Source organism: Neomonachus schauinslandi, chromosome 1 (assembly GCF_002201575.2).
Source record: "Neomonachus schauinslandi chromosome 1, ASM220157v2, whole genome shotgun sequence".
Lineage (NCBI taxonomy): Eukaryota > Metazoa > Chordata > Mammalia > Carnivora > Phocidae > Neomonachus > Neomonachus schauinslandi.
This window is the reverse complement of record NC_058403.1, coordinates 158,556,723-158,582,823: the sequence shown is the minus strand read 5'-3', so window position 1 is coordinate 158,582,823 and position 26,101 is coordinate 158,556,723. Positions and strand designations below refer to the sequence as shown.

General features: G+C 56.7%; 1 protein-coding gene across 2 annotated transcripts in view; it reads left to right on the top strand.

The window, feature by feature from the left end:
- The window catches only part of IQSEC1 (IQ motif and Sec7 domain ArfGEF 1), a 387,553-nt gene that overhangs the window by 320,429 nt on the left and 41,023 nt on the right, over window positions 1-26,101 (top strand). For both annotated transcript variants that reach the window (XM_044920968.1, XM_044920976.1), the window contains 2 exons: window positions 18,130-18,424; window positions 22,996-24,245. In XM_044920968.1, the coding sequence (XP_044776903.1) occupies window positions 18,130-18,424; window positions 22,996-24,245 (1,545 nt within the window). The remainder of the gene's footprint in view (window positions 1-18,129; window positions 18,425-22,995; window positions 24,246-26,101) is intronic.

Genomic DNA, 26,101 nt, shown 5'->3' with positions numbered 1-26,101 from the left:
TCCCACCACACATGTCAGCACCGCGGTTCCTTAAGCCTCTGCCAGGGCCCTCTTTCCTTCTCGCCACACGGTCTCTTCCATCCTGCAGCTTCTAATGGTGCCGCTTTTGGAGCCTGGCACATAACAGGTGCTCAGTAAATTTTAGTTGCAATAGCTATATTAGTTGTAATATTCTAATATGTTCTTAGGAATATATTATTACTACCCTAACATCTTACACAGTGCTTGGCACACAGAGGGCCCTCAACCAAGTTTAGGTAAAAAAAAAAAACAAAATAGGCAGCAGGCCTGAGTCCTACCCCAGTCCTGGCTCTGAGCAGTGACCATGCCCTGTCCACTCACCTCTCGCTCTCCTCAGGTGCAGATGCTGGGGTTGGGTCAGATGGTTGGGTGCCTACCTTCCGAACAAAGGGTGCTCCTTAAGGCTTTTTCCCACTGTTGAGTGCTCACAGCCTTATAGCCCCTCCCTTTGTCCCCGGGGCCCCTGTGCACTGTGGGGAGCAACAGTCCTATGTTGTGATAGTAACAACAGCTACCCTGAGCACTTCTGGGTGGCAGGCCCCAGGCTGAGGATTTGTGTCTGCATTATCGTTTGACTGTGAGGTAGATAATACCCCCATTTAATGGCTGAGAAACGGAGGCACAGAGAAGCCAAGTCACTTACCCAAGGTCACACAGCCCCTCTCTGCCACATGCCAGACAAATAGTCTACAGGGAAGGGCTGTGTGACAGAGCTGCAGGTGTGGGAGGTCGAGGGGGTGTGGCATTCCCTACCTGGGGCCTTCATCCTTCCCCCAGACCCTTTCTTCATGCCTGCTGCCGTGCTGCAGGTCCAGGTCCCTAGAGGGCAGAAGGAGGGGGGTGGGCAGACGGGGTGGTGGGTGGGCTTTCCCCGCAGAAGGCAGAGCATGTGGGGCAGGGGGGGTGTGAAGTGCTGGGCCCGGTGCCTCGGTCAACCTGCCCTCTCCTCACCCTGTGTGGGAGTTGTGTGGGCCTTGGTGATTTACGCGGCCCCTCTGTACACCAGTTTCTCCATCTGCAAAATGGGGAGAGGATTCAGCATCTGCCTCAAATGGTAGTTATCTGCAACACCCAGAGGGAACCCTAATGTAAACTCTGGACTTGGGGTGATCCTACTGTGTCAGGGGAGGTCCATGGATTCACAAATGCACCATGGTGGGAGGTGGGGGGTGTTGAGAGTAGGAGAGGTTATGTTGGGGGGGGCACGGAGAATATGTGAAATCTCTGCTTTCTGCTCAGTTTTTCTGGGAACCTAAAACTGCTTTAAAAAATAAAAATCTGTTCTAAAAAGTCATTATAGGATGCTAGGAGTTCGTTCGGTGCAAAGTGCTCAGAGCATCTGTTGTTATTATAGTATTCTTTGCACCATCATCAGTTCATCCAGTGATTCATTCAGTCACTTCATATATGGTTTTGAACACCTGGGGACACAGACGCTAAAATGCGCCCCCCCCCCCCCCCCCCCCCGGGTGAGCTCACAGTTGGGCAGTGAAGTCCTGTGGGCTCTCGTGGGCTCCGGTCCCTCTGCTATGGGGTACCGAGTGTTTCGGGGAGGGGAGCAGTGCACGTTGCCACCAGCCGGAAGTCACAGCACCATACGGCTGCGGCATGGGGGTGGAGGGGGTCAGCAGGATGGACAGCAGGCTGGGAGGTGGGCAGGGCGCCTGTGGGAGGGGAGTGTCAGCGCCACACTCAGAGGTTTGGACCATGACAAAGATTTGATGCCATAAAAGACGCAAACAATTTGCATTTTAGAAAGTGCTTTCTGGCAGTTGAGGGTGGGCGAGTGCGGGGGGATCCCCCCCTTGAGGACAGTTTAATGTTGGTGCGGGGCTGGGGTGGGACTGGAGAGCTGGGCGCAAGGTTGTCCCAGGCCCCACAAGGCCCGCACACTTGGTCCTGGACAGCAGGGTGGGCCGGAGGCAGCAAGGCCAGCACGACGGGCATCTTCCTTCTCTCTGCCCACACTCTGTCCCAGAGCCAGCCTCCCCAGCATGTGCCTCCCGCCCGGCACTCCCGGGACGTCCCTGGGGCCCGGCCCAGCCCTGTCTGCTGGAGCCTGCCACAGAGAACTGCTTTATTTGAGTCCATTTTGCGCGTATGGAAATAACTAGAGGCCTCTGTATTTAATTTGGCTCAGCCAGGAAGATTTTTGGCTGTGTGTGTGTGTGTGTGTGTGTGTGTGTGTATTCTGAAAAATCTTTCCGAGTGAGCCCCAGGGTTGGAGGCTCTGGCTGTCTTTATGCAGTCAAAACCAACAAGGACTGGCCTGGATTAGCTGGGGGTGACCGTCTGGCAGAGAGTGGGCTATAGGAAATGGCAAAAAAAACAGAAAGGGAAGAGGGTGGTGTCGTACACAGATGAGATCATGGTCAGGGAAGCTGTTTTGTAAACTTTGTTGCTTGAGGCCAGGTAAGCAGTGGGAAGGATGAAGGGGAAGGGGCTTCTGAAAGTATAAAGCTCCATACAGATCCACAAGAGACATTTCTGGTTTCCCAAGCAGGCAGTGCCTAGTTTGGTGTTGGGTTAGAGAACACTCATCCCGAGCCCCTCTTTTTGGCCTTGGCAATCCCAGCAGAGTCTCTCCATTGAGCCCTTCTTCTCTGAGCAGCAGTGTGTGGTCCACAGCAGAGACAGCCCCACGTGTCTACACAGGGGTTTGCAGTTGGCCAAGTGTGTCTCCCCCACCCCCCAATTCCCACATTCCTGTTGCACAAGCGGGGCAGGAGAATGATACCCATTGCAAAGATGAGACAGCCAGAAGCCCAGAGAGGTGAAGTAACTTGCCCCAGGTCACTCAGCCTGGAAGTGGGAACCTGGTCTCGACCTGGTCTGATCTCCACCCAGAGCTTCCCCACACACTCTGTGGGCATGTCTGGAGCCACAGGGGCATCGTTCCAGATACAGAGATGGACAGAGGGGGCTTCCAACCCCAGGAGACCATCTACGAGTCCAGTTTGAGAATAAATACCAGGTATCCAATGGCTTTTCAAATTATATCTTGACCGTGTGGAACTGAGGAACGAGGACATCTGGGAAATCGGGGCTTTGGTGGCTGTGATGACCATGTGCTTTTGGATCATGACCAGTGTGGTGGCATTACTTCGATAGAGTCTTGTAAAAGTTAAATGGAGAATGCAACAGAACGGAAAGCTCCTTGGCGTTCCCACTAGTTATGCAAAGCTGTGGGAAGGCTTGGATCCTGCCCCTCGGGACTTGGTGTTCTAAATCAGGTTCCTTGGGAATGACTGAGCCCAGAGCTGCAGATCAGACTGCTGTTCTTTGAGAGGGGTCCTCTGTGAGCATTGCAAGCAAGTGCAGATGCCTTCAATAGGCAGGAAGGTGACCTGTGGGGGAGGAGTAGGCAAGTGTGGTGGGCACTAGGGAGTGGTGAGGACTGGGGCAGTGGAGAAGAGCATGTGCCATCTGGGGGTAGCTATCCCCAGCTCTGTCTGTCATCAAGCAAGACTATAGGCCCAGTATGGCCAGATCCTTAACTGTTTCTCTCCCCAAGGAAAGTCAGAAGTCTGGATTTTCATTATAAAAAGCCTCTACATGGTAAATGTTGGCCATTTATTGCAGTGGGGGGAGGGATTGTTTGCTTTTTTAAATACTCTTTGGGCCTGGGAACTCTGTATGGAGACCTTGTGAGCCCCTTGCATGGAGGTGCTCTGTCTTCCAGAGAGCTCTGTGAAGTCTACAGTGTCCGTATGAGGAGTGGGGTATGGGCAGCGGGCCTCCCACCCAGCTGTCCCGGGGACAAGGCCCAGGGTCCCGGATGGGTGGGCCTCACCCCTGCCTTGGTCCTGGCCCGGATAGCACTGGGGAGAATAAAGGACTTTTTCACAGCCTGTCTATGGAAAGGCTGCCCGTCCTGGGTTTGACTGCAGGCCTGGCGTTCGAGGCCTGATTTTCCTCTTGATTTGGGCCTTATCCCTGGTTTGGTGCTCCGGTCCCCAGACGTAGGGTGAGCTCCCAGGCAGCTCGAGGACCTCTCTGGGACTCATGGTGATGCCACTGTGAGTGGCCCCTCCCCAGGCAGAGGCCCTGGCCGGGCTTGGTGGCAGGGTGTTCACGCCGGCCCCGGGCCCCTGCCCTCATGCAGAGAGTCATGGCTCCCCTCAGCCAGCTGGCTTCCAGCCGAAGCAGCAGTGCACGTTTGCCAACCTGTGGTGTGAGACTCTGCTCCTGCTTCCCGTCTGAGGCCCCGCCAGTGCCAGCCTGGCCCCACAGGCCTCCTGGAGTTGTGGGGGGTGGGCCAAGGGGAGCTGAGCCAGGGGTCCCCAAGGGGTGAGACTGCATGAGGCCCCTGTTCCTTTGTGACTCGGGGTCTGGAGAGCAGTGCTCTGGGTTCCGCAGCCGTTGAGTATTTCCAAGGCCCAGCTGCCAGGCGAGGGAGCGAGTGTGGACACAGATCCCTGTCATGGCTGTGCCATGTGTCAGTGACCCAGCAAGCCTCCCTCCCCTCCAGGCCTTGGGCTCCTGCTTCCAGATGACAGAGGAGTGAGCCCTGCCGCTGGAGGGGAGTGGACCAGGGGCCCAGGCAACATGCCAGGGGACAGTGGGCTAAGGGGGCGCTGCCCAGGGGGTCTGAGAGCAAATCAAGAGGGGTTTGGTCCTACGGCTCCTGGTCCAGGGGAGAAGGTGAGACGGGCGCGGTTGTGGGGATGCACCTGGCGCAGAGCTCTCTGTGTTTGAATGCACGAACAAGTGAGAGATGCCGCTTCCCAGGTGTGTGTGGGCTCCTTAATCACTGGCAGCATCACTCATTCATTCCTTTGTTCATTCATTCATTCACCCAACAAATACTGACTGAGCTCCTGCTCACGCCAAGCCCTGTTTGCGGCGCTGGGGAGGCCTGATAAACAGAGGCAGCACTGGCAGCCCCACCGCCACCCTTCCGGATCCCACTTTCTCCTGGAGAGAAGGACTTACAGATCAGAGCGAAGGGAAAAAGGTGGTCATCAAGACGTGCTGTGAAGGGAACCAAGAGTTCAACATGACAGGGGTGTGGAGCTGGCACTTGTATACAGATCGAGAACACCCCTTTTCCTTCCCTCCTGCCAGGGCGACCTCCACGACTGCCGTGCTCCGAGCTCCAGGGCACGCCCTGTGCAGGCCCCCACGCACCACGAGGGCCTCCCCTGGCCCTGCACTGGGCACCGTGTTTCTGCACAGCCGAGACCCTCTTCCCGATGGGAGCAGCCAGAGTCAGGAACATTCAAGGGTGATGTGCTCGCAGGTTCTTGGGGCTGCCCTCCAACCCCTCCCTGTCCTGTCCCAGGACCCTGAACTCCAATCTCCAAAGCCCCCTCTGGTCCTCTGGGCTGTTTTAATGGCAGTGACTCACAGCCACGCCATGGGACAATCCAGCCCGTCCCCAGCAAGGGCAGACAGATGTTCTTTATGCTCAGGAGTGAGGCCTGGCCTGGGGAGATTGGAGCCATCACCTCCTGGGGGGCCGGAAAGATGATCTTGGAAAACATGTTGACAGGGCGAGGGCCTGGCGGCATGCGCTGGCTTCACGGGACAGCAGACTTTTCTCCTTCCCTCTGGCTGTGCGCTGATGGGAACACGCCCCATCTGAGGATGAGCACTGCTGAGGCCCCTCCTGGATAATTCCCTCTAATTAGGCAGAGCGTTCGTTGTCTGCAGGGCTCCTTGCCAAGGCACCGTTCACCTGACTCCACCACATTGCCTCAAAGCGGCGGCCAGCCCCCCACCCCCAGGCAGGTGGGAAATTGAGGCTCAGGGAAGCTGGGGTTGGAGAGCCTCACCATCACTCACATCATCATGGCATCAGGATGGAAAGTGCCTTGCAGCGCCGTGCAGGGTGCTCGGGACCAGAGGGCAGGGAGCAAGAGTCGGTGCCACCACCGTGCCCCCTCCAGCTTGGGCATCGTGCAACGCGGCCCCTTTCCTGCTGTGCTCGAGCAGTCCAGGAAGACTCTGCCACTCCTAACTGCTGCCTGCTTCTCCCCACGCCTCCTGCCCGCCCTGCAGGAGCCGCTGACAAGCTGGGGGAATGCTGGATGTTGGTTCAGTAAGCATGGCTCTGAAAATAGCCTCCCGCTTTGAGAAGTTCATTGTTCCGAGTCCTGTATTTTTATACATATATTAAAAGCCACTTCTGGAGGTCTTGGTGCCAGGTAATTAGAGATAACGCTGTAGCCGGGAGGTGCATCTGGGCCAGAACTTGTCTCGGCCTCGGCAGGGCAGGCCTCAGGGTGGGAAGTTAGCAGGAGGGGGTTTGGCCTGGAGGTTAAAGGGCAGTCAACAGAGAGGGAGCTGGGCACCCACGCTAGGGTTGCTCTGGGAGCAGCTGTTCTGGGCTCAGGGGCCACCTGAGAGGTCTGAAGGTCACAGAAGCCAAGAGGTGTGGGGATGGAGACCAGGGGTCAGTGGTAGGGGCTGTGGGCCCACTCCCTGCAATGGAGCACAGGGCTGGAGGGAACCTCCCATTTTCTCTTGGTTAAGACCTTGGACTCCTGAAATTGGCCCTGCCTAAGCCCCGGCTTGCTGGTGGGAGGGGTCAGGCCCCCTCAGCAGCCCACTGACCCCCTCCTTGCCCCTCAGGGAACAGTGAGACCCCCAGAGGAGGGACCCCAGCTGGCCGCATCCTCTGCTGCCAGCTTAAATCTCAGTGACCCCAGCCCGTGCCCAGTGCTGCTCCTCCCAGGGCCCCCCACTTCTGTCACCGTTCAGATGTGCCTGGGTCTGTCCCAGCTTTAAAACCAGTCTTCCTTGGGCGCCTGGGTGGCTCAGTCGGTTGCGCGACTGCCTTCGGCTCAGGTCATGATCCTGGAGTCCCGGGATCGAGTCCCGCGTCGGGCTCCCTGCTAAGCAGCGGGGGGTCTGCTTCTCCCTCTGACCCTCCCCCCTCTCATGTGCTTGCTCTCTCTCATTCTCTCTCTCTCGCTCTCAAATAAATAAATAAAATCTTTAAAAACAAAAAAACAGTCTTCCTTGCAGCCCCCTTCAGCTGCCACCCCAAGCCCCCACTGTCTTCTCAGACACCGTCCTCCAAGGCCTTTCCTCACCCCACCAAAGCCTGACTTCTAACCCCTCTCTGTGCCAACCTTGCGTCGCCTTGTCCCTGCTCTCTGCTGCCTCAACTACTCTTCGGTGCCTCTGGCCTCACCAACTCGGCATCAGGACCCTGAGGCCTCCTGCCCTTCCTTTCATTCCTCCCACAGGTGTCTTCTGGCTTGTCACCATGTCCCCCATAGATCTCTTCTTCTGTTGCCACCTGGCTGCAGACAGTGCTGGCCCTGCATCCTTCCCTTCTCACTCGGCCTGCAAGTTCTGGTCCTGCCTGCCCTCCGTGCATGCCACACGGAACTTCTCCATCCCCTGTGGACGCTGCGGACACCCACCTCCTCCCGCCCAGCCTTCACCCCTCACGGCCACACGGTGCTCCTCCTCGGCTCCTAGCTGTTGGTGCATGCCTCCTAGGGGGCCTCCCCCCATCTAGCACCAGGGCACGGGCTCCGCTCGCCATCCCGCAGTACCAGACGCTTCCTCCGTTACTATTCCTAACACGAGCCGTCATCATTAATTAGTTGCATCCCCCAGTGTGCCCACGAGGACAGGGCTGTGTCTGTCTGTTCACTGCTACACTGACAGTGCCTGGCAGGGGTCTGTCACCTACTTGGCATTCGGTACGTGTTCACGGAATGAAGCGCCAGAGTTCTGTGTTTTAACAGAATCTAGAATCTGTGGTTTAACAGAATCTAACAGAATCTAGTGGGGAAGCCCCAGTTCTCAGGGCCTGACATCCAGACAGTCACATCCCCACGTATAGTGGTATGGTGGCACTATAAAGAGAAATGAAGTGGGGAAGAATAGGGAGGGCCAGGGAAGGGTATGGCTTTTAAATGAAGTGAACCGAACGAGGTGAGGGAGTGAACCAGGTAGATACCTGAGAGAAGAGACACCAGGCAAAGGGAAAAACATGTGCAAATGTCCTGAGGTAGGATCCTGTGTGCCAAGAGTACAGACTAACAGTGGGGCTGGGGTGGGGTGGCCAAGAGGGCATGGAGGGAGGGGGTAGCAGGAAGAATGTTTGGGTCTTAATGGTCTTCTGGGTCACTCTGAGGATTTGGGCTGTAGATCCCAGTGAGGTGAGAGCAGAGGAGGGACGTGGTCAGAGTTGTGTTTTAACAGGATCCCAACTGCTGTCTGGAGAAGGGTGGAAGGGTGTAGTAGGCTGTGGCAGCAACATAGGGAAGAGGTGAGGGCAGTGCAAACCAGGCCGGTGGCTGGGGGCAGGCCAACGGGTCAGATGTTGCCCCTGCAGTGGGGTGTAAAGAAAAGAGACTTGCCAGGAGCTACTCTCAGATTTTTGGCCCGAGCCGCTGCGAGATTAGCAATGCTCTCAGCCAAGGTCGGGGAGGCTGCCGGAGGACCTGGCCTAGGGTTGGGGGAGCACAGGAGCTCTGTGTGGAGCCTGCCTTTGAGCGGTCTACTCGTCATCTAAGGGGTGGTGCTGGGCAGTCAGATGTTGGGGTTTTTTGGTGCCTTTGTGATTACTGTATATCCTCATTAAAGCAAATTGAGTAACTAGTTAGAGCAGGAACCCACCTGACTCCCCTCCCCACCCCCACCTCCACCTCCACCAAGCCCTGCTGAGGCACCTCTTGGATTATCCAGAAAGCTCATCACCTCCCTTGCTGTAGATACGGAGCTCCTGGTTAACCAGCCAGAAGTCACGTTGAGCATGTGTGCCTCATGTGGTCTCACACCCTAAATCTTTTCACAACCCCGGCCCCTCCGTCCCAGGCTTGGCCAGTGTCTGGAGGCTCTAAGCCCAGGGCTCAACCTCTCTGCCTGCGTGCGTCCCGGGGACCCGTTGCCGTGGCCTCTCCTAGAACTCTCACTGGCTTTGCAGCCTAGGATCGCGTCCCTTCCTGCTCACCACTCACTCCTGAGGACACTTCCTTCTGGTTGCGTTCGTCCTGACCCTGCCCCCCAGGGGAGATGCCCAGCCACTCCTCCCAGCAGGGACAGAGCTTTGGGGTGTTCCTGGGTGTTCATAAGTCACCTCGGTCCCCGGCAGGCATCTGTCCTCCCAAGAACCACTTACCAGGTGTGGTCCAGCCTGTAAGGCTGTAAGCATCTTGAAGCTGCAGCCTTTCCTCTACCTCCTCTCCCCACCCCAACGAGGGAAGAAGGTGTGGAGAGCCTCCCTCACTTCCCTAGGGAAGTCTTCTCTGTCCCCTTCTTGCTGGGCATACTAGCTGTGTGTCCCTTTACACATTCCCTCTTCCCTTGAAACATGCCCCTCTGTGTCCTTGCACCCTGCTCCTTATGGCCAGGCCAGCCCTTGGGGGATGCCTCCTGGCTCCAGGGACTTTTCACAGAGTGGGAAGGACTCGGAGAATGTCGCACAGCTGGGTCCTGGCTCTGCCCCGAGCTCTGCAATCTTGGGCAAGCCACGAGTCCTTACTGAGTCTCCTCGATGGGATCATTGCAGGGATTAAATACGTGGATGTGGTTTGTGCGAGGGCTCCCATGTGGCACAGTGGGTGTGTTTGTGCGGTGACCTGCCCTGAGCCCCAGCAGTCCCTGAAGACTGGTTTTCTAGACCCTGTTGGAACACCTGCACCACCCCCTGAGGCAGCCCCTTCCCCAGTAGCTGAACTGCTGAAAAACTACTTCCCTGAAGCTGCCAGGCTGCCTTCACCCTGCCTCTGGTTCCACAGACCTGCCTGCTCCCGTTGCCCCAGGATGACCCTGCAGAGATCTAGGGGTTGTGGCTGGTCCCAAGGCTGCCTTTCTCCAGCTGAGCCCTCCCTGCTCTTCCTCAGAGGACATGGTCTCCTTTTCCTTCCCACCCTCACCTCCTCCCTAGACCCTGCCCTAGTCTGTCTGCATCCTTCCCTGAGGACCTGGAACAGAGCAAACGGTCCCCTTCCCTGGCCTGAGTGATAGACCTCAGTTAATATGGCCTGGGTAGCAAAGAGCTATAGAAGCTCCACAACAGAGCATGTGAGGGCTGGGAATGAATTGTCCCTGCTCTGGCCTAGACTCCCTTTCTGGAAATCAGAAACCCTGAGAGCAGAGCATGGGGGAGGCCACAAGGCCTGGAGACATGAGGGGCATCCATATTTCAGGAGGCTGTTTGGCTCTGGCCCGTGCAGACTGCCAGCAGTCAGTGTGGACCGAGGCTCCTGGCATGGGCATTTAACCATGGGCAGGCTTTCAGAGCACTCCTTCCTCCAGCGGGGGACCCAGCCCACTCTCAAGAGAGCGGCTTCGCCATGTGATATGACCATAGCTGGCCGCACACACAAAGCCCAGGCTTATTTCTCTCATGACCATGCACAGCCCCAAGACCCCTAGGCTCTGGACCCCAACCCTGGATCCCCAGCATATCAACTGCATCCTTTTCCTCGGGGCAGCCAGTTGGCCGAGACACCCACTTGGGGTCAAGTCCCAGCCCTGCTGTCCTGCAGGGGTGACCTTGGCCCAGTGACTCAACTCCACTGAGCCCCAAGCTCAGAAGGCACAGCTCCCTCCTAGCTCCCAGGGATGGTAGTTGGGTCATAGGCTATGTTTGAACACTCAACGCAGCACCTGGGCTGTGTTGAGGAGAGTTACTTCCAGAGGAGAGTTACTGCTGCTAACCCACCCGGTGTGTGTGCACGAGTGTGCATGTGTGTGAGTGACTAAGAAGTCACGTAAGCACAGTGAGTAAACGCGCAGACTCAAGCCACACTGCCTGGGTTCTAGCCGTATGACCTTGGGGTTGAGCTTAACCTCCTCTCTGTGCCTGTAGGGTGGTTTAGAGAACTGAGTTACATAGAACACTTGGAAGACCACTAACTATATACACATTAGCTGTTACTACCATCAGCGTCATCGATGTTGGGGCGAACAGCCAGCCCCCTGACAAGAGGGTCCCTGCTTCCCCCGTGCCCCCTTGCCTCTCTGCCCAGAGCCTCCTCTGACTAACATTTTTCTTGAGAAAAGTCATTCATGATTTCACAAGCCATAATTAGAGACATCCGTGGCCCGAGTGGCCGAGGGCCCCCCGGCCCTGACTCACTCCCCAGCTAGAGTCAGGACGTGGTGTCTGGGCCATGGGGCCCGGGTCGCTTTCTAGGACTCTGCCGCCCTCCCTAGGGCCTCATCACCAGTGACTACGGCCCATGGCCGGAAGCGGCTGTCCGCGCCAAGACAGGCCCTGCAGCAGGCAGAGGCGGGTGACCCTGTCTCGCACACTGGGCCTGTCTGCTCCCCACCTCTGGCTGCCGGGACGTGTAGGTTAGGCCGGCCGGGTCAGTCAGAATAACCAGAGCCGGCAATTACAAAGTGCCTTTTATGAGCCAAGCAGTCTTTTAAGGACTTCCTCTGTGTTAACTCCGTTAAGCCTCATAGCAGTCTTGTGAAGTCGGGACTCTGCCCCCATCTTACAGGAAAGGGAACTGAGGCATGGAAGTATTCCTGCCCCTGGTCACACAGTTGGTAAGCGGCAGAACCCCGACATCTGACTCAGAGGCTGCCATAGGGAGCCTGTCCAGCCCACTCACTTGGTGGAAAGGCACAGGGATACTGCCGGGGAAGAGGGGAACTTTTCAAAACATGTTCTTAGTTCTTATGTTTTTCATCATCCTTGGGCAGTCAGGAACTCTAGATGCTGTTCTGTGGTGATCCAGCCATTTCCCCCGCATAAAAACCACACACACACCAGCCTCCAGCAGAGGAAGGCACGTTGGGAAAACTGGAGAAGGGGAGGAGGAGTTTGGGGTCACTTTCCAGGGACACAGGGCTCCGAGTCCCCAGGCCAGCAGGGGAGGGCTGGGGACACATCTCTGTGTAGTTCCAACTATCACCTGGACAGCTGTGCTGGGCCGGGCCCACCTCTAGAGCCCCACTGTGCATGTGTGGAGCTTTCTCGGCAAGGAGCCGGTCTCGGTCCCTGTCTTTGCAGGACCAAGCCCCATGGAGCAGGCTCTTGGGGGTGGGTGGACCCTCACACTCTCTTTCTCCAGGTAATCTACACTGTGACAGAGTGTGGGAATGGGGGCCCCACTAGGCAGGGGGTGGCCCCATGCAGGAAGTAGGATTTGAGCCAGGACCAGAGTGTGGCCCCTCAGAGGTAGACTACTCCAAGTGACGGGCAGGGGGAAGCCACAGGGTGGGGGTGCACATTCAGACGGTCCGTAGCAGCTTCTAGCAAGTATAGGAGTCCTTTTGCTCTATTTCTGACAGGTGTCTGACCTGCTACAGCTTGCACACCTCCAGTGACAGAGAGCTCACCACCTCCCAAGCAGCCCTAACCACGTGAGAGCATTCTTTTGTCAGGTTGGGTGACCTTGGTCATGGTTCTGTCCACGGAAATCTGCTCCCTCCTCCTCTTGTCAGCCTGTCAGAGGCTTGATGATAGGCATCATCTCTCCCCTCTGGCTGCTTTTCTCCTGGCCAGGCAGTCCCAGCTTTTGGTGAGAGGTGGTCTCCAGACCTGGAGATTTATTCCTGGCATACTGTAATTTGGGGTTGGCAAGTAGACTTCACGCCACGCGCCCGCTGGGGTCAGTCACGTGGAGCACGGGGTTGGAAGATGTGCGGGAGGGAGTCTGTGATCAATTAGCAATGTCGGCCAGGCGAAAGTGGGGCGAGCAAGTGCCCCCGGTTTGTGATCTGCACTCTGGGGCTCTAGACGATCAGTGCAGCACCCGGACACGGTCCTCTGCGGTGATCTGACAGCCGTAGCGGCCGCAGGGCTGTTTTTGCTTCTGGCTTTGTATTAATTCGTGTTAGCGACTGGCTTCCCAGCCGTGTCACAGCACTGGCTCATGTTAAACTTATGGTCAGCCAAAAAATCCTGTCTTTTTCCTTAGAACAGCCATCCATCTTCCCCCCTGGGCTTGACATTGTTTCCATTATATGGATATATAAGTAATTTAAATCAATCCCTTGTTGACGGGCATTTAGATTATTTCCAAATGTTTATAATTAGAACCAACACTGCAGTGAAATTCCTTGTATTTACCTCTTCGCAGATTTGCTTGTTTCCTAAGCGTGAATATCTAGAAGAGGGATTACTAGACCAGGAGCATCTTCTGAGAGTGCTGGGCAGCAGCCACCCAACTGTCGTAGAATGTTCCAGAAACTCTAAACTGTCAGGGACTGTCAGGCCCTTGGAACAGGTGCCCGCCCCACTCCCTGATTTGCATATGGCCCGGGCCTCTGAGAGAGACCACGAATGCCATTGTGTGGTTTAGGACCCACTACAGTGTTCAGGCCTGGCTGATGGACAAAGGTTGTGGAAGAAGCTTCCCCAAGGGAACTGACCTGGGTGATGAGACGTTGAGCTACAGCCAGGAAATCACTGTGGTGAAGAAGCAGTGTGCAGGGTGGGCTGCTGGTGCAGGAGGCTTGGGTGGCAGCAAGGGGGGCCGGAGGGGTTGCTGGGCCAGGGCTGGTGGTTCCCTGACCCCCAACTCCCTGCTGTGTCAGGCGTGGACATCATATAAAGCAAAGATCTATGGGGTGTCTGATCTGCTGTGGGGAGGGAGAAGATGACTGTTCTATTCACACTCCCCCAGGAAGGAACTGGGGGCAGAGCTGAGTCCTAAGCAGGACAGGGGGGGCTCAGGGTTCAGGGTGTTGCTGTAAGTAAAGCATCTTTATGGGTTCTGCCAGAGCCTCTGCCAAATCGAGTGGATTTGATAGCGGTTTCTAGCTAGTACTCTGAAAAAGTTATACCAACTTAGACTTCTGAAATGCCTGTTGCTGCCCATACTCGTCAACACTGGGCATTTTCACTTGACAAAAATGATATTTCTGTGAACCAGCTGTCTGGTGCAGATTGCAAGACTCTCTTTTTATGTCTAATAGTGTGTAGCTTCTGATTATCTTCTGGCTTACGGTGGGTTCTTAAGCTACATGCAAGCACTCATGCATTTCTCACTTTTGTCCACTCCTGTACTGGGGGGCAATGTCTGTGATGGGGTCATGCTGGCTGCAGGAAGTTGGCCTGGCCATTTCGGTTCTGATCAGGGTGGTCTGAGGCTGGTGGTGATTTTGGTGGGGTGGAAGGCCTGCCACATTGTACCAGTCAAGGGGATACCGTTCATGTAGATTCAACAGGACTTGGTGACAGACTGAATGGGGCAGGGGCGGGAGCTGGTGGTGGGGGAGGGACTGAAGAGATGATGCCCAGGATCCTGGCTTCGGGTCACTGCATGACAATGGAGAAAGATCACGAGTTTGGTTTGGGGCACATAGGAGGTCTGGCAGGGATGATGCAAGAAGCTGTTCCAGGACCCAGCCAACAGCAGGCATGGGGAAGTGCCTTCACTCATTTGGCAAGTATTTACTGAGCACTGTTAGCCAGGCACATGTGTTGGCACTTGGGAAACATCAGTAAGCAAAACAGACAAATTACCTCCATCCTTCTAGAACTTATATAGTGACATGGGAGACAGCAAACCAAAAAACAGGATAAATATATTACATGTTTTGAAGTGATGATGATCGTCAAAGATTTAAAAAAAAAAAAAAAAAGGCAAAGAAAGAGACCAGGAATCTTGAGGGGGAGGGAGCTGTGATTTTAAATCTGGTGATGGCAGAGATCTGGGGAAGAGTGTTCCAGACAGAGAGAAGAGCGGTGCAAAGGCCCTGAGGCAGGAGCATGCCTGACCCCTTTGAGCAGAGAGAAAGGAAGCCAGTGAGTCAGGAAGTCAGAATGAGCAAGGCAGGGAAGGAGCCAAGATGAGAGCAGCTGAGGTCAGGCGTTCAAGGACATTGCAAGGACAGGGTCTTCTAAGTGTGATGGGACCAGGGGAGGCACTCAATCTTACATTTTATCAGAGTCACAGTGGCAGCCTTGGGGAAGAGAGAGGCAGGGGGACCATTGAGGAGGCTGTTGTGATAATCCAGGGAGCAGGGATGGTGACCTGAGCCATCTGCTAAGAAGTGGGCGGAGCCTGGGTGTGTTTGGAAGGTAGGGCCGGTAGGGGAGAGGAGACTGGAGTTGCTGTCATGGTGAAGAGAAAGGCTGCAGGTGACTGTCAGACCCCTTCCCTTGGCTCTGAGGGGAGGCTTGGCCCTCTCTCTCTAGCATGTTCTAGAACCTGCTGGCTTAAGACAGTTGGGAGCCAGGTAATGCCTAGAGCCGGAATCCTGGACCGGCACAGCCCCAGAAAGTGCTTGCCTCCCACCAGCCACCTCTGTCCCTGTCAGGTCACGACCCACCAGCCACCTCTGTTCCTGTCATGTCATGACCCATGCTGACATCCTGCTCATGTCCCCAGCCATTGAGGCAGCCAGGCTCTTCCCCACTACCAAGCAACATACAGCCCTTGAGTTCAGTAGCTTGTCACCTGCTTCTCTTTCCTCAGCCCCTTCTGCCCCAAACCACAGCCATCAGGTAATGATGACAACCCCTCAAATTCACAGACTGACCCCTGCCCCATCCCCACCACTATCAGGAAGAATGCGCCTTTGCCTGTTCACTTACTTTGAGGCCCAGTGAGCAAGGCCTAGGTAGGGGGTTGAATCCCCCACAGACATGAGAGGTGGACACTGCTCCTTTATCCCGGGGCATGTTGGGGCAGTACGACGAGGGTCCCAGCCCACCACTCCCTGACAGAGCCACCATGAGGCACGACGGAAGGGCTTCCTGCTCTGAGGATTGCCCTTCAGTCTCCCCGTGTTTCTGTAAACTCGTAGTTTTGAGACTGTTTTAAAACCTTCTGAGCAGAGCCCCAGCTGCTTGTCTTCAAGGATGAGATTTTGTTTCCTGTCAGCCTCTTGCTCGGAAAAACAGACTCTGCCCCTGACTAAAGCATTTCCAGTATGGGGGATGTGTGTGTGGAAATACTTCCTTATGAGATGCTCACAGGCTGCACAGAAAAGGTGAGGCAGGGAGGCGTATGGGGCCAGAGTGAAGGCAGGGGGGCTTTTGGTTGGCTGTCCGTGGGTGGGCTTGCTTATCGACTGCCTGCAGGTCTGATAGGGGGATTCCCTCTCTCTTTCATACAACTACTGATCAAGCCACCGAGTATTTATTGTCAAGTATTGTTCAAAGCTTTATCAAAAGAATGAGAGAATTTTTAGCTCTGCTGGTCCCCATCCTTCTCCCCCACCTGACGCATATACAGGGGGCCCAAAGGAAACTGCTCTTGGGTAACTGTGATGTCAGGAGAGTCTTGAAGGGTGGGTATTCCTCTGACACCTTAAAAGCATCTAGTCCATCCCACATGGATAATGGACAGGGAGACAGGCCTTGAAATGAGGGGTGACCCACCCTGATTCGCAGCCAGATCAAGGCAAAGCACCCAGAGCTCTTCCCCAAGGAAAGACCTTTGTCACTTTGTCACACTTTAGCTTCTGGGGAGCAGGATGGGATGTCCTTTGTCACAGGACACCAACTGCATGTCCTCAGAGGTCAGAGCCAGTTGGTGGAGCGGAAGTCCTACAGTATTCTTGAACTACAAGTTGGAAGGCAAGCACGGGGATTTGCAGCCCATCCCTGGCTCGGGGCAGAATTGGAACCACAGGACAGGCTGCTTCCCTCTGCCCCCATTCTGAGTCTGTCTCTCCCAGGAGTCTGTAAATAGTCACATTCTATGCTCACAGGGCAGCCCTGCCAGGCCTTGTGATGTGACTGGAAGCAGAGCTGGGCAGGGGGTAGACCAGTTGGCCCCAAGGCTTTTGCACCCAGGGTGTTCCCACTGGTCTGAAGACAGGACTGTGGAGGAAGGACCTCGGCCTGGGAAGGGGTGCAATGTTCCCTTCTCTCTTCTGGGCCCCTTCCAGAGAGACCCCCTGCCCTGGCCCTAGGGATCAAATAGAGGGTCTTTAAAGGTTGAGTGATATCCTGCAGGGACAGGGAGATGGCAAGGCTTGACCAGAGAGGCTACTAGAAGCCGTGTTAGAAACAACCTTGCCTCTTTGTGCTATACTAAAAAGGAGTCTGCAGCAGGAACCAATGTCCATTTTCTGAGTTCCTGACTTTGGGATGAGTAAGCCATCCAGTCCTTCTCTGTCCCCCCCAGTCTGGCGCTTGGAATGTTGAGAGGGATGTGTGTGTCCTGGGAATGAGGCACAGCGAGGTGGAGGGGTGCACACCCCCCCCGCCAGGTCTTGGAGTCCCACCAACTTGGGCTTTGATCTCAACTCACCCACTCACTACCTGTGCGACCACAGGCAGGTCCCTGTACTTCTATGGGCCTCAGTTTCCCCACCTGGAAAAGGGGAGTTAGTAATTCTTTCTTTGCAGACTAGTTTTAAGATTTAAAAAAAAAATGTATGTACAACACTGTATTCATTCCCAAGCCTGCTGTAACAAGGACCACAGACCGGCCGGCTTAAACAACAGACATTTATTTTCTCACTGTTCTCACTGTTCTGGAGGCCCGAAGTCCAATATCAAGGTGTCGGCAGGGCTGATGTCATTGAGGCCTCTCTCGTTGGTGTGCAGAAGGCTACCTTCTCCCTGTGTCCTCACGTGGTCATCCCTCTGTGCGTGTCTGGGCCCTAATCTCCTGTTCTTAGAAGGACACCAGTGACGTTGGATCAGGACCCTGACGGACCTCATTAACCTAACTATCTCTTTGAAGACCCTCTCTCCTCCACATTCTGAAGTACTGGGGGTTAGGACTTCAAGATATAAATTCTGGGGGGACATGGCTCAGCCTATAAAAAACCCTCCAGTGCCTGACCCTTAAGTAGGTATATAGTAAAAGAGTCACTTTTGTGAATGTTTAAAATAAGAACAAAAATACAAAAATCAGTGGTTTACTTAACCCAGGTGGTGGGAGTGAGGGAGAGAGGGTGACCAGATCCATTTAGTTGGTTAGCAGATTTTCACTGACCACCTACTACTGCGGGCCAGGCCCTGCTCTAGGCACTGGGGCCCATCAGTGCACATCGTGGGTCGAACCTCCGTCCTTGCAAAGCTGACGTTCTCATGTAGGAGACGGACAGTAAGCAAAATCAATCAGTAAAGTGTGTCAGGTACCAGCCGGCAGTGTGGGGGACGCTGCGGGGCTGCCTCTTGAGCGTGGCTCCCTCCCACCTCCTGGTTCCCCATTGGGCCCTGGGCTTTGGTCTCCCACTCACAGGAGGCCTCTCTCATCTCTCCGTCCCCTGCAGCGTGGAGGGCGAAGCCCCCAGCAGCGAGACCGGCACGTCGCTGGACAGCCCGTCGGCCTACCACCAGGGCCCCCTCACGCCTGCTTCCAGCCTGAGCCCCGACCGCTACGAGCACACGTCGGTGGGAGCGTATGGGCTGTACTCGGGGCCACCGGGACAGCAGCAGCGCACACGGAGGCCCAAACTGCAGCACTCGACCTCCATCCTGCGCAAGCAGGCCGAGGAGGAGGCCATCAAGCGCTCGCGGTCACTCTCTGAGAGCTATGAGCTCTCCTCCGACCTGCAGGACAAGCAGGTAGGTGGGGCCCGCCGCGCAGGGACAGGCAGCCGGGGCAGCTCTGGCTGGAGATGGGTGGGTGCCCGGCCTTTTGCTGGGGCGGCCTGAAGCAGCAGGAGGCTCAGCTCTCCCACACACTGAAGTCCAGTTAAGTGTACTTGTGCTAGGAACGTGGCCTTCGCTTCAGCCCAGGCTCCCCTTCTTGCTCCGCCCGACCAGCGGAGGTGCCCCGAGTGAAGGGACTGGAGGGTCAGGACTTGGCCTCCGCCCCACTCACCGTCCTCAGGGCCGTGCACGCAGGTTAGGTGGCCAGACACTGAATGTCTGAGGTCCCAGGAGAGGCCTGAACCCTTAGGGGGTCCTCAGGAGGAGTCCCCAAGAAGGGCAGGAGGTCCGTTTACAACATAAATAGCACACACCCTGTAAAGAACACCAAGCCCATCCACAGCCAGCAGGCGAGGTTGCTTATTATATCTCCTTTGGTTTACGACTCTTTGTTCTCGTGGGAAACGGCCTCGCTGAAGGCTCGCTTCCTCCCGCAGGGGCCTTGGCCCAGACCCACCGTGGGGTTGGCACCTGTGTGCAGGACGAGGAGGTTGCACAGCCTGCCCGCTTGGCCGGGCTCCGGGGAGGACTAAAGATAGCCTCTTGGGGTTGAGAGGGAGGCCTGTCCTGGCTGCGTGGGGGGTGGGGGGCAGAGGGAATGAGCGACCCCTGGGCGGGGGGCAAAGAGCTCTCACTTTTAGGGCCTCAGGGGTGCAGGCACCTAGGAGGCCCTTGAATAAGAATTCTTGGGTGAAACTGAAGGCAAGTTTCAGGCTTCAAGAGAACCTCAGGCTGTGGCAAGCAGCAGTGCAAATGTGCAGGACCAGGCTTATCTGTCCAGCCTCCCCCAGCTCCTGGGCCATCTCCTCATGAGTCCTAGGTGGTCACATTGACCCCTTGCCTTGCCGCCCTCTCTTTGCTCCCCAGTCTTCCTCTTTGTCTTTTACCGAGCAGAGGTCTGGGCCTGATGTGGCACCTGACTTCCAGGAGTGGTGCAGGTACTGCCCACGTTGGGTCTTTCCTCCCCCACAAGCCCCCTGACAAAGTCCCCTACCAGCCCCCTCCTCTCCCTGTTCTCTGCTACCTCTCAGCCCTGATTCTCTTCATCCTTCTGCAGATGGCCCCTTGTCGGGCTGTGGGAGCAGATACCGCCCCCCCCCCCCACCGTGGCACTTGGCTCCGTGGCCAGGCCCACAGCAGGGGAAGACCACGTGGTCTCTGTTCCATTTGTCACTTACACCCAGATCCAAAGTGGATCAGAAGCAGTTGATAGTAAAAGACCTCCAGCAGAACCGTTGAAACAAGTGAGGATGTTGAAGACCTCACAGAGGCCTATGGAGATAACCATCTGCTTCATATGGGCTTGCTGTGGCACAGCTGTTCATTTTGATCCCATGCACATTAACCAAATGCACACCGTGTGCCAAACACTGTGCTCAGTGCTGGGGAGTCAACAGTGGACAGGGTGAGGCCCCAGATCTTGAGCTGACACTTTGGTCCAGGAGTTGGACCCCACAGGCAAGTTAGCAATAAAAACAGTTTAATTCCAGAGTATGATACAAACTCCAGAGATTATGAAATAGGGGAAAGAAGTGGAGTGATTGTGGGAGGTGACAGCATTGGATAAGGGCGGTGGGGAAGACCTCCTCAAGGTGGCATCTGAACTGAGTGTTTGAGGAAGGGGCCTTGCAGGAAGCAGTAACGCCAGGTGCAAAGGCCCTGAGGCAGAACAAGGGTGGCGAGGAAGAGGTGGTGAAAAGGTGAGAGGGCTCCTGAGCTATTGAGCTTCCTGGCAAGAGTGGGAATAGGACAGATTACCTGGGAACTGCCAGGTTGAAAGTAGGATGCACAATTCAACGAGGAGTTAAAGTTGGGGAACACAAAGTCCCGTTTAGTGAAGGGAGCGCTTTGGCTTCAGGGCCTCCACACCTTCTGGTGGTTTCCTATCAATGAGAGCAGGAGTCCTGAGTCATGGAGAGGTGGTAGTTCTGCTTTGTGGAAGGGCGTTCCTCTCTGTTCCTTATCCCTCCCCCGCTGTTGAGAAGTGTCCTTTTAAAGGGAGAGTGAGGGCTAGAGGTCAGCTCCGCATCACTTCCCAGAGCCTCTATCCTCCGAGAAGGGGGATCCCAGAGCCCCTCTGCAGACTGGATGTCACGTGAGTATCGGGTGAGGGTGATGTACAGCAGGTGAGCACATTGGATTCCCTCTCCTGCACCCCAATAAACTTCCAGACTGGGCCTCGGGTCCATTGGGGCCCAGAAGGAGGAATGACCACCGTGAGTCTGGGGGATGCATAAGAGCTGGCCTGGGTCAGTTTATGTCCTCCAGGGAAGACCAGGAAGGAGGGACTGGGAGGGGATTTGATGACAACACAGAGCCAATTTCTGCCTTTCCAAAGTCCCTCTTCTCCCCCCCCCAACTCCTCCCCCCAGATTTGGGGAGCCGGTCTCAGACAAATAGGTCGCTGCTTGGTTTTCTAGGTCCAAAGTCAGCAGGAGAGAAAGAGCCCTGAGTGAGCCCTGGGCCTAAGCTGGTGGCCCTGGTGTCATGACTGCCCCCAAAGGTGACATGAGAGGGGCCAGGCTACCGGCCTTGATGGGCAGAGGAGAGAGGGCTTCCCAGAGCTCAGCCTTGGGCCCTTTATCGGCCCCGTTGGCTTTCAGAGCTCCACTCAAAACCCCAAAAAAACAAAGTCTGCTTACAGATGTGGAAGTGAGGTCATCTCTTTGGATGTTGTTCAGTAACTTCAGGGCAAGAGAAAAAACAGACCCACCCTGGCTGACTCTGGGCCCAGAAAAGTCGTTTTGATCCACCCCCCCCCCCCCCCACACACACACACTATACCCGCTCCTCCTATGAAAGGAGCTGCTCTGCCGGGCCTTTTGCTCCCTCTCCTGCGGGCCCAGAGAGCTGGCATCCCTGACGTGGGTGGCCTCCCAGAGCCGGGACGTGAGGGGCCGGGACCTGCACTGGGGTATGTGGGGCTCCAAGCCCTCTGTTCCCAGCCCACCCCACAGCGGCTCTGAGTGACCCTCTCCCCCGACTCGGGCCTTGGCTTGGATTTGCTCGGCATCTGTTTGGTTTTATTTCAGTTAAGTATGTGTGTCTGTCCGTTCTCCCTGACAGACTCTTTGCTTCTTGAGGGCAGGGACCTTATCTCTCTGTGCTACCAGCTTTGCTGTGATGCCCGGCACGGCATAGGCCGGCGGGATCTAAACAAGCAGGGTGTGGTGCTTTGCCTCCCTGGCACAAGCGTGCCTTCCTCCTGAGGGCCTTAGGCCTCTCCTGGCCCCACATCAGGTGCCCCCTCTGCCCAACACCCCAAGAGCCCTGGCTTCGCAGAGAAGCCAGTTCCTTATCTTGAATTTTCTTTGATTCTTACAGGGTAGGCTCCCACTTTATGGGCATGTTTTCACGCAGGAGCAAGGCACGGTTAGCAGCCCTTGGGGTTGTCCTTGATCACCAAGGGCTGGCATGAGCCTCAGGGCTTTGGGAGGCTGGTGTGTCACACAGGGGAGCCCCAGGCAGTGCCACCTACCTGCAGCCCCGCCCCATCTCTGTACCTCATCACGGAGAGGGGCCATCAGGACCTGGGGTGCCAGAATGAGTGCTCGCTCTGGAGTCTGGAGGCCTCCAGCTGTGAGCTGGGTAACTTCTCTGGGCCTCAGTTTCCCCATCTGTCCAGTGAGGGGAGTTGGGGACCCCACAAACTGTAAAGACCTTCCAGGAATGTAGCTGAAGGTCTTCTAGCCCCAGCTGTCCCTGTGCTTGGCATGTGCTAAGCACTTGTGTCTGTCTCATCAGGTGCTCACCACGGTCCTACGAGGTAGGGCTGAGTACCGTCCCCACTTTACAGATGAGGAAACAGGAAGCGCGCGGCCCCAAGGCTTGCTGAGAGTAGCACAGCTAACGAGGGGCAGGGCCAGGCTTAGAGACTGGGCATGTGGCCTGGAAGCCTGCTCCCCACTAAGGTGATTCTCTCAGGCCTCCCTGAAACTCAGTGACACCCTCCTAGCTGGTAAGAGCACATGGTGGCTGCTGTAAAGAGGAAGTGAGACCAAAAGCCTGCAGCCAAGGCTTGGCATCCAGGATCTCACTGAACTCTTTGGCTGGTCTCTTAACCTGCTCGTGCCTCAGGTTCCTCCTCCCTGGAGGGGCTGCCTGCACCTCATCCAGCATCTCCCAAGTTTCATTAAACCACAGGCCACAAGATGCACTGGGGCCAAAGGTTTTTGTGGTTAAAGAAATTTGGGAACACGCCACCTTTTAAAGGTTCTGGAAAGTCCTGCAGGGAACATCCTTGCTTTCACTTCAACATGGGGCTTCTCCATCTTACTTGACCCGGGGAACCCCTGTCTTGCACAACCTCACGGGCAGGCCTCCGCGGTTGCCATAACCAACTTTGGGATGTTCCAAGGCCTTTCTGGATGGTGTCACTGCGGGGCTGGGCCGTGGGCACGACTGTGGGTGGACATGGCGCTGCGCCAGCACACGGGGTTGTACTCACTAATGTCTTGTCCTTTCCCCCCCCCACCCCCGACCAGGTGGAGATGCTAGAACGCAAGTATGGGGGCCGCCTTGTGACCCGCCATGCGGCCCGCACCATCCAGACGGCCTTCCGTCAGTACCAGATGAACAAGAACTTCGAGCGCCTGCGCAGCTCCATGTCGGAGAACCGCATGTCGCGCCGCATTGTGCTGTCCAACATGAGGATGCAGTTTTCCTTCGAGGGCCCGGAGAAGGTGCACAGCTCCTACTTCGAGGGGAAGCAGGTCTCGGTGACTGATGACGGCTCTCAGCTGGGGGCCCTGGTGCCATCCGAGTGCGGCGACCTTGGCGAGCCACCCACCCTCAAGTCTCCCGCCCCGTCCAGCGACTTCGCAGACGCCATCACGGAGCTGGAGGACGCCTTCTCGCGGCAGGTGAAGTCACTGGCCGAGTCCATCGACGACGCCCTCAACTGCCGCAGCCTGCACGCCGAGGAGGCACCAGCCCCTGAGGCGGGGCGGGCCCGGGACGCCGAGCCCAAGCCGGCCCTGCACGGCGTGGACCACCACAAGCTGGATGAGATGACAGCCTCGTACAGTGACGTCACCCTGTACATCGACGAGGAGGAGCTGTCACCGCCCCTGCCCCCGTCGCAGGCGGCGCACCGGCCGCCCAGCACAGAGTCGGACCTGCGGCTGCGGGCCGGGGGGGCCGCGCAGGACTACTGGGCGCTGGCTCACAAGGACGACAAGGGGGACACAGACACAAGCTGCCGGAGCACACCGTCGCTGGAGCGGCAGGAGCAGCGGCTGCGGGTGGAGCACCTCCCGCTGCTCACCATTGAGCCGCCCAGCGACAGCTCCGTGGACCTCAGTGACCGCTCGGACCGCAGCTCGCTCAAGAGGCAGAGCGCTTACGAACGCAGCCTGGGCGGGCCGCAGGGCAGCCCCAAGCACGGCCCCCTGGCCGGCCCCCCCAAGAGCCTTCCCCGGGAGGAGCCGGAGCTGCGGCCCCGGCCCCCCCGGCCCCTGGACAGCCACCTGGCCATCAATGGCTCGGCCAACAGGCAGAGCAAGTCGGAGTCCGACTACTCAGATGGGGACAACGACAGCATCAACAGCACATCCAACTCCAACGACACCATCAACTGCAGCTCTGAGTCGTCGTCCCGCGACAGCCTGCGGGAGCAGACGCTCAGCAAGCAGACCTACCACAAGGAGACCCGCAACAGCTGGGACTCACCCGCCTTCAGCAACGATGTCATCCGCAAGAGGCACTACCGCATTGGCCTCAATCTCTTCAACAAGTGAGTGCCTGCCAGCCCCGCAGGACCGAGTGGGGTGGGCCTTCCTCCTACGCCCCGGGGCCTTTGCACACACCGAGGGTTTAAAAGAGCATGTGTGAGGGGGTGACGCTGCGCTAACGGGGCCTGTGGCAGCACCTGGCACAGCGCTGCTGTTGTAGAGGAGACTGGACCCGGTGAGTGGGGGGCCCAGCCCCTCCCAAGGGCCCTGTCGTGGGGATTGCAGAGGCTCACAGGCTGAGAAGCAGCTGAACGAGGGGATTCTCTGGGACAAAGCAACACGGGGACAGGAGTTCAGGGCCCTGTCGGTGCCTAGAGCAGCACCCAGCACAGAGTAGCTTCTCAGGAAATGTGAATGTGAAGGCTGACGGCGCTGTGATGGGGTCCGTGTGTGAGCAAGATCTCCCAGGGCAGGTGCGGGCTCGGCTCGGAGGCACGCGTCGGGGGAAGCAGGACACAGATAAGCCTGGTGCTAACAGATGTCTCAGCAAGGTCCTTTGGGAGAAATTGGGTCTGTTGAGTGGCCGCTCCCCACCAGGAGTTCTAGAAAGGTGCTGTGGGGGCAGTCCTGAGAGCAGATTTAAGGAGGGAGACGGGTATTTAAAGCAGGCTATTCTTAGCACGGCTGAAAATAGCAAGCGGAAGGGGAGGAGGCCGCATACTCCCTTGGAAGGGACGCTGCCAGGCTCTGGTTATTAAACTTCATATTTCACATCGTTTCCATCCATGGGGCCTCTGGGATTGGGGGTCATCGGACGTCAGCCTGGCGCTGACTCCTCCAAGGTTGGGGACACAGCCAGACTGCCTGGTGGTGACCGACACACATCCGCTGCACTTCCCCCGCTCTCTGCTTCCTCTTTGAGATGGAGGGAGACTTGGGGGCACTTTTGAGCCATCCCTGCTACAAATGGGAGTGCTGCGTTATCTCGGGGACTCAGGCTTGTCCCAGAGGGAGGGTATAGGGAACAGGACATTTACATGTGAGCAGCCAGGGGGCTCTGGGTCACTGCTCCTCACTCAGCTGAGAACTATGGGTCTCAAGCACCCGGGTGCTCTCTCCCGAGACTCCCATCAGCCCGTGGTTCACGGCAGGGCCATGTTCTGCTGAGCCCATCCTGAGCTCTGTCCCAGAAGTCTGCTCCCACCTGCTTCTGGGCACAGCCAGCTCCCGAGTTGTCTTAGACCCAGGCCAGGGCCCTCCTGGGCAGGGGGCTGAACTGACCGGGGGGCTCCCTTAGTGCCCAAGCCCACCGCATGCCTGTCAGCTTCCAGGGATGTCCTGATGTGGGGGTCCCAGCCGGGTCGACAGGTAGAGGCCAGAAAAAACAGTCCCTCCACCAGCCAGTTGTGGTCTGTGTAGATTCTCTCTAAGCTCTGTTTTTAGTTATGTGCGCGGTATAGGAATACATTCCCCGTGGAAAATGAAAGCCTTCCAGTTAGGATAACATTCCCTCTGGCTCTTGTCATTTTGGAGTCTCTCCTCCCAGATCTTTATTCCGTGCATGTGTGTGCTCTTCGGAACTGCAGACAGCTGTGGTTCAGAGCACAGCTCCAGGGCCAGACTGCCCGGGCTCACAGCCTGGCCTTTCGTCTGTACGGTGGGGCTGGGCCCAACAGTGTCCACCTTGCAGGGTGTGAGTTGGAAGGAAGCAGGTATGTGAAGTGCTTGGAGCAGCGCCCGGCATCGAGTAAGTCCTCTCCCAAGTGTTAGCTGCCGCTGTGGCCTTGCTGGTGTTATCTGGGGCCTGGGGTTGTGGACATCATCTCACTGAGATATCACCGCACGGCTTGCTGTTGGAGATCTCCACCCCCCACCCCCCCACCCCCCCACCCCCCACCCCAGATGATTTGGGCTAAAA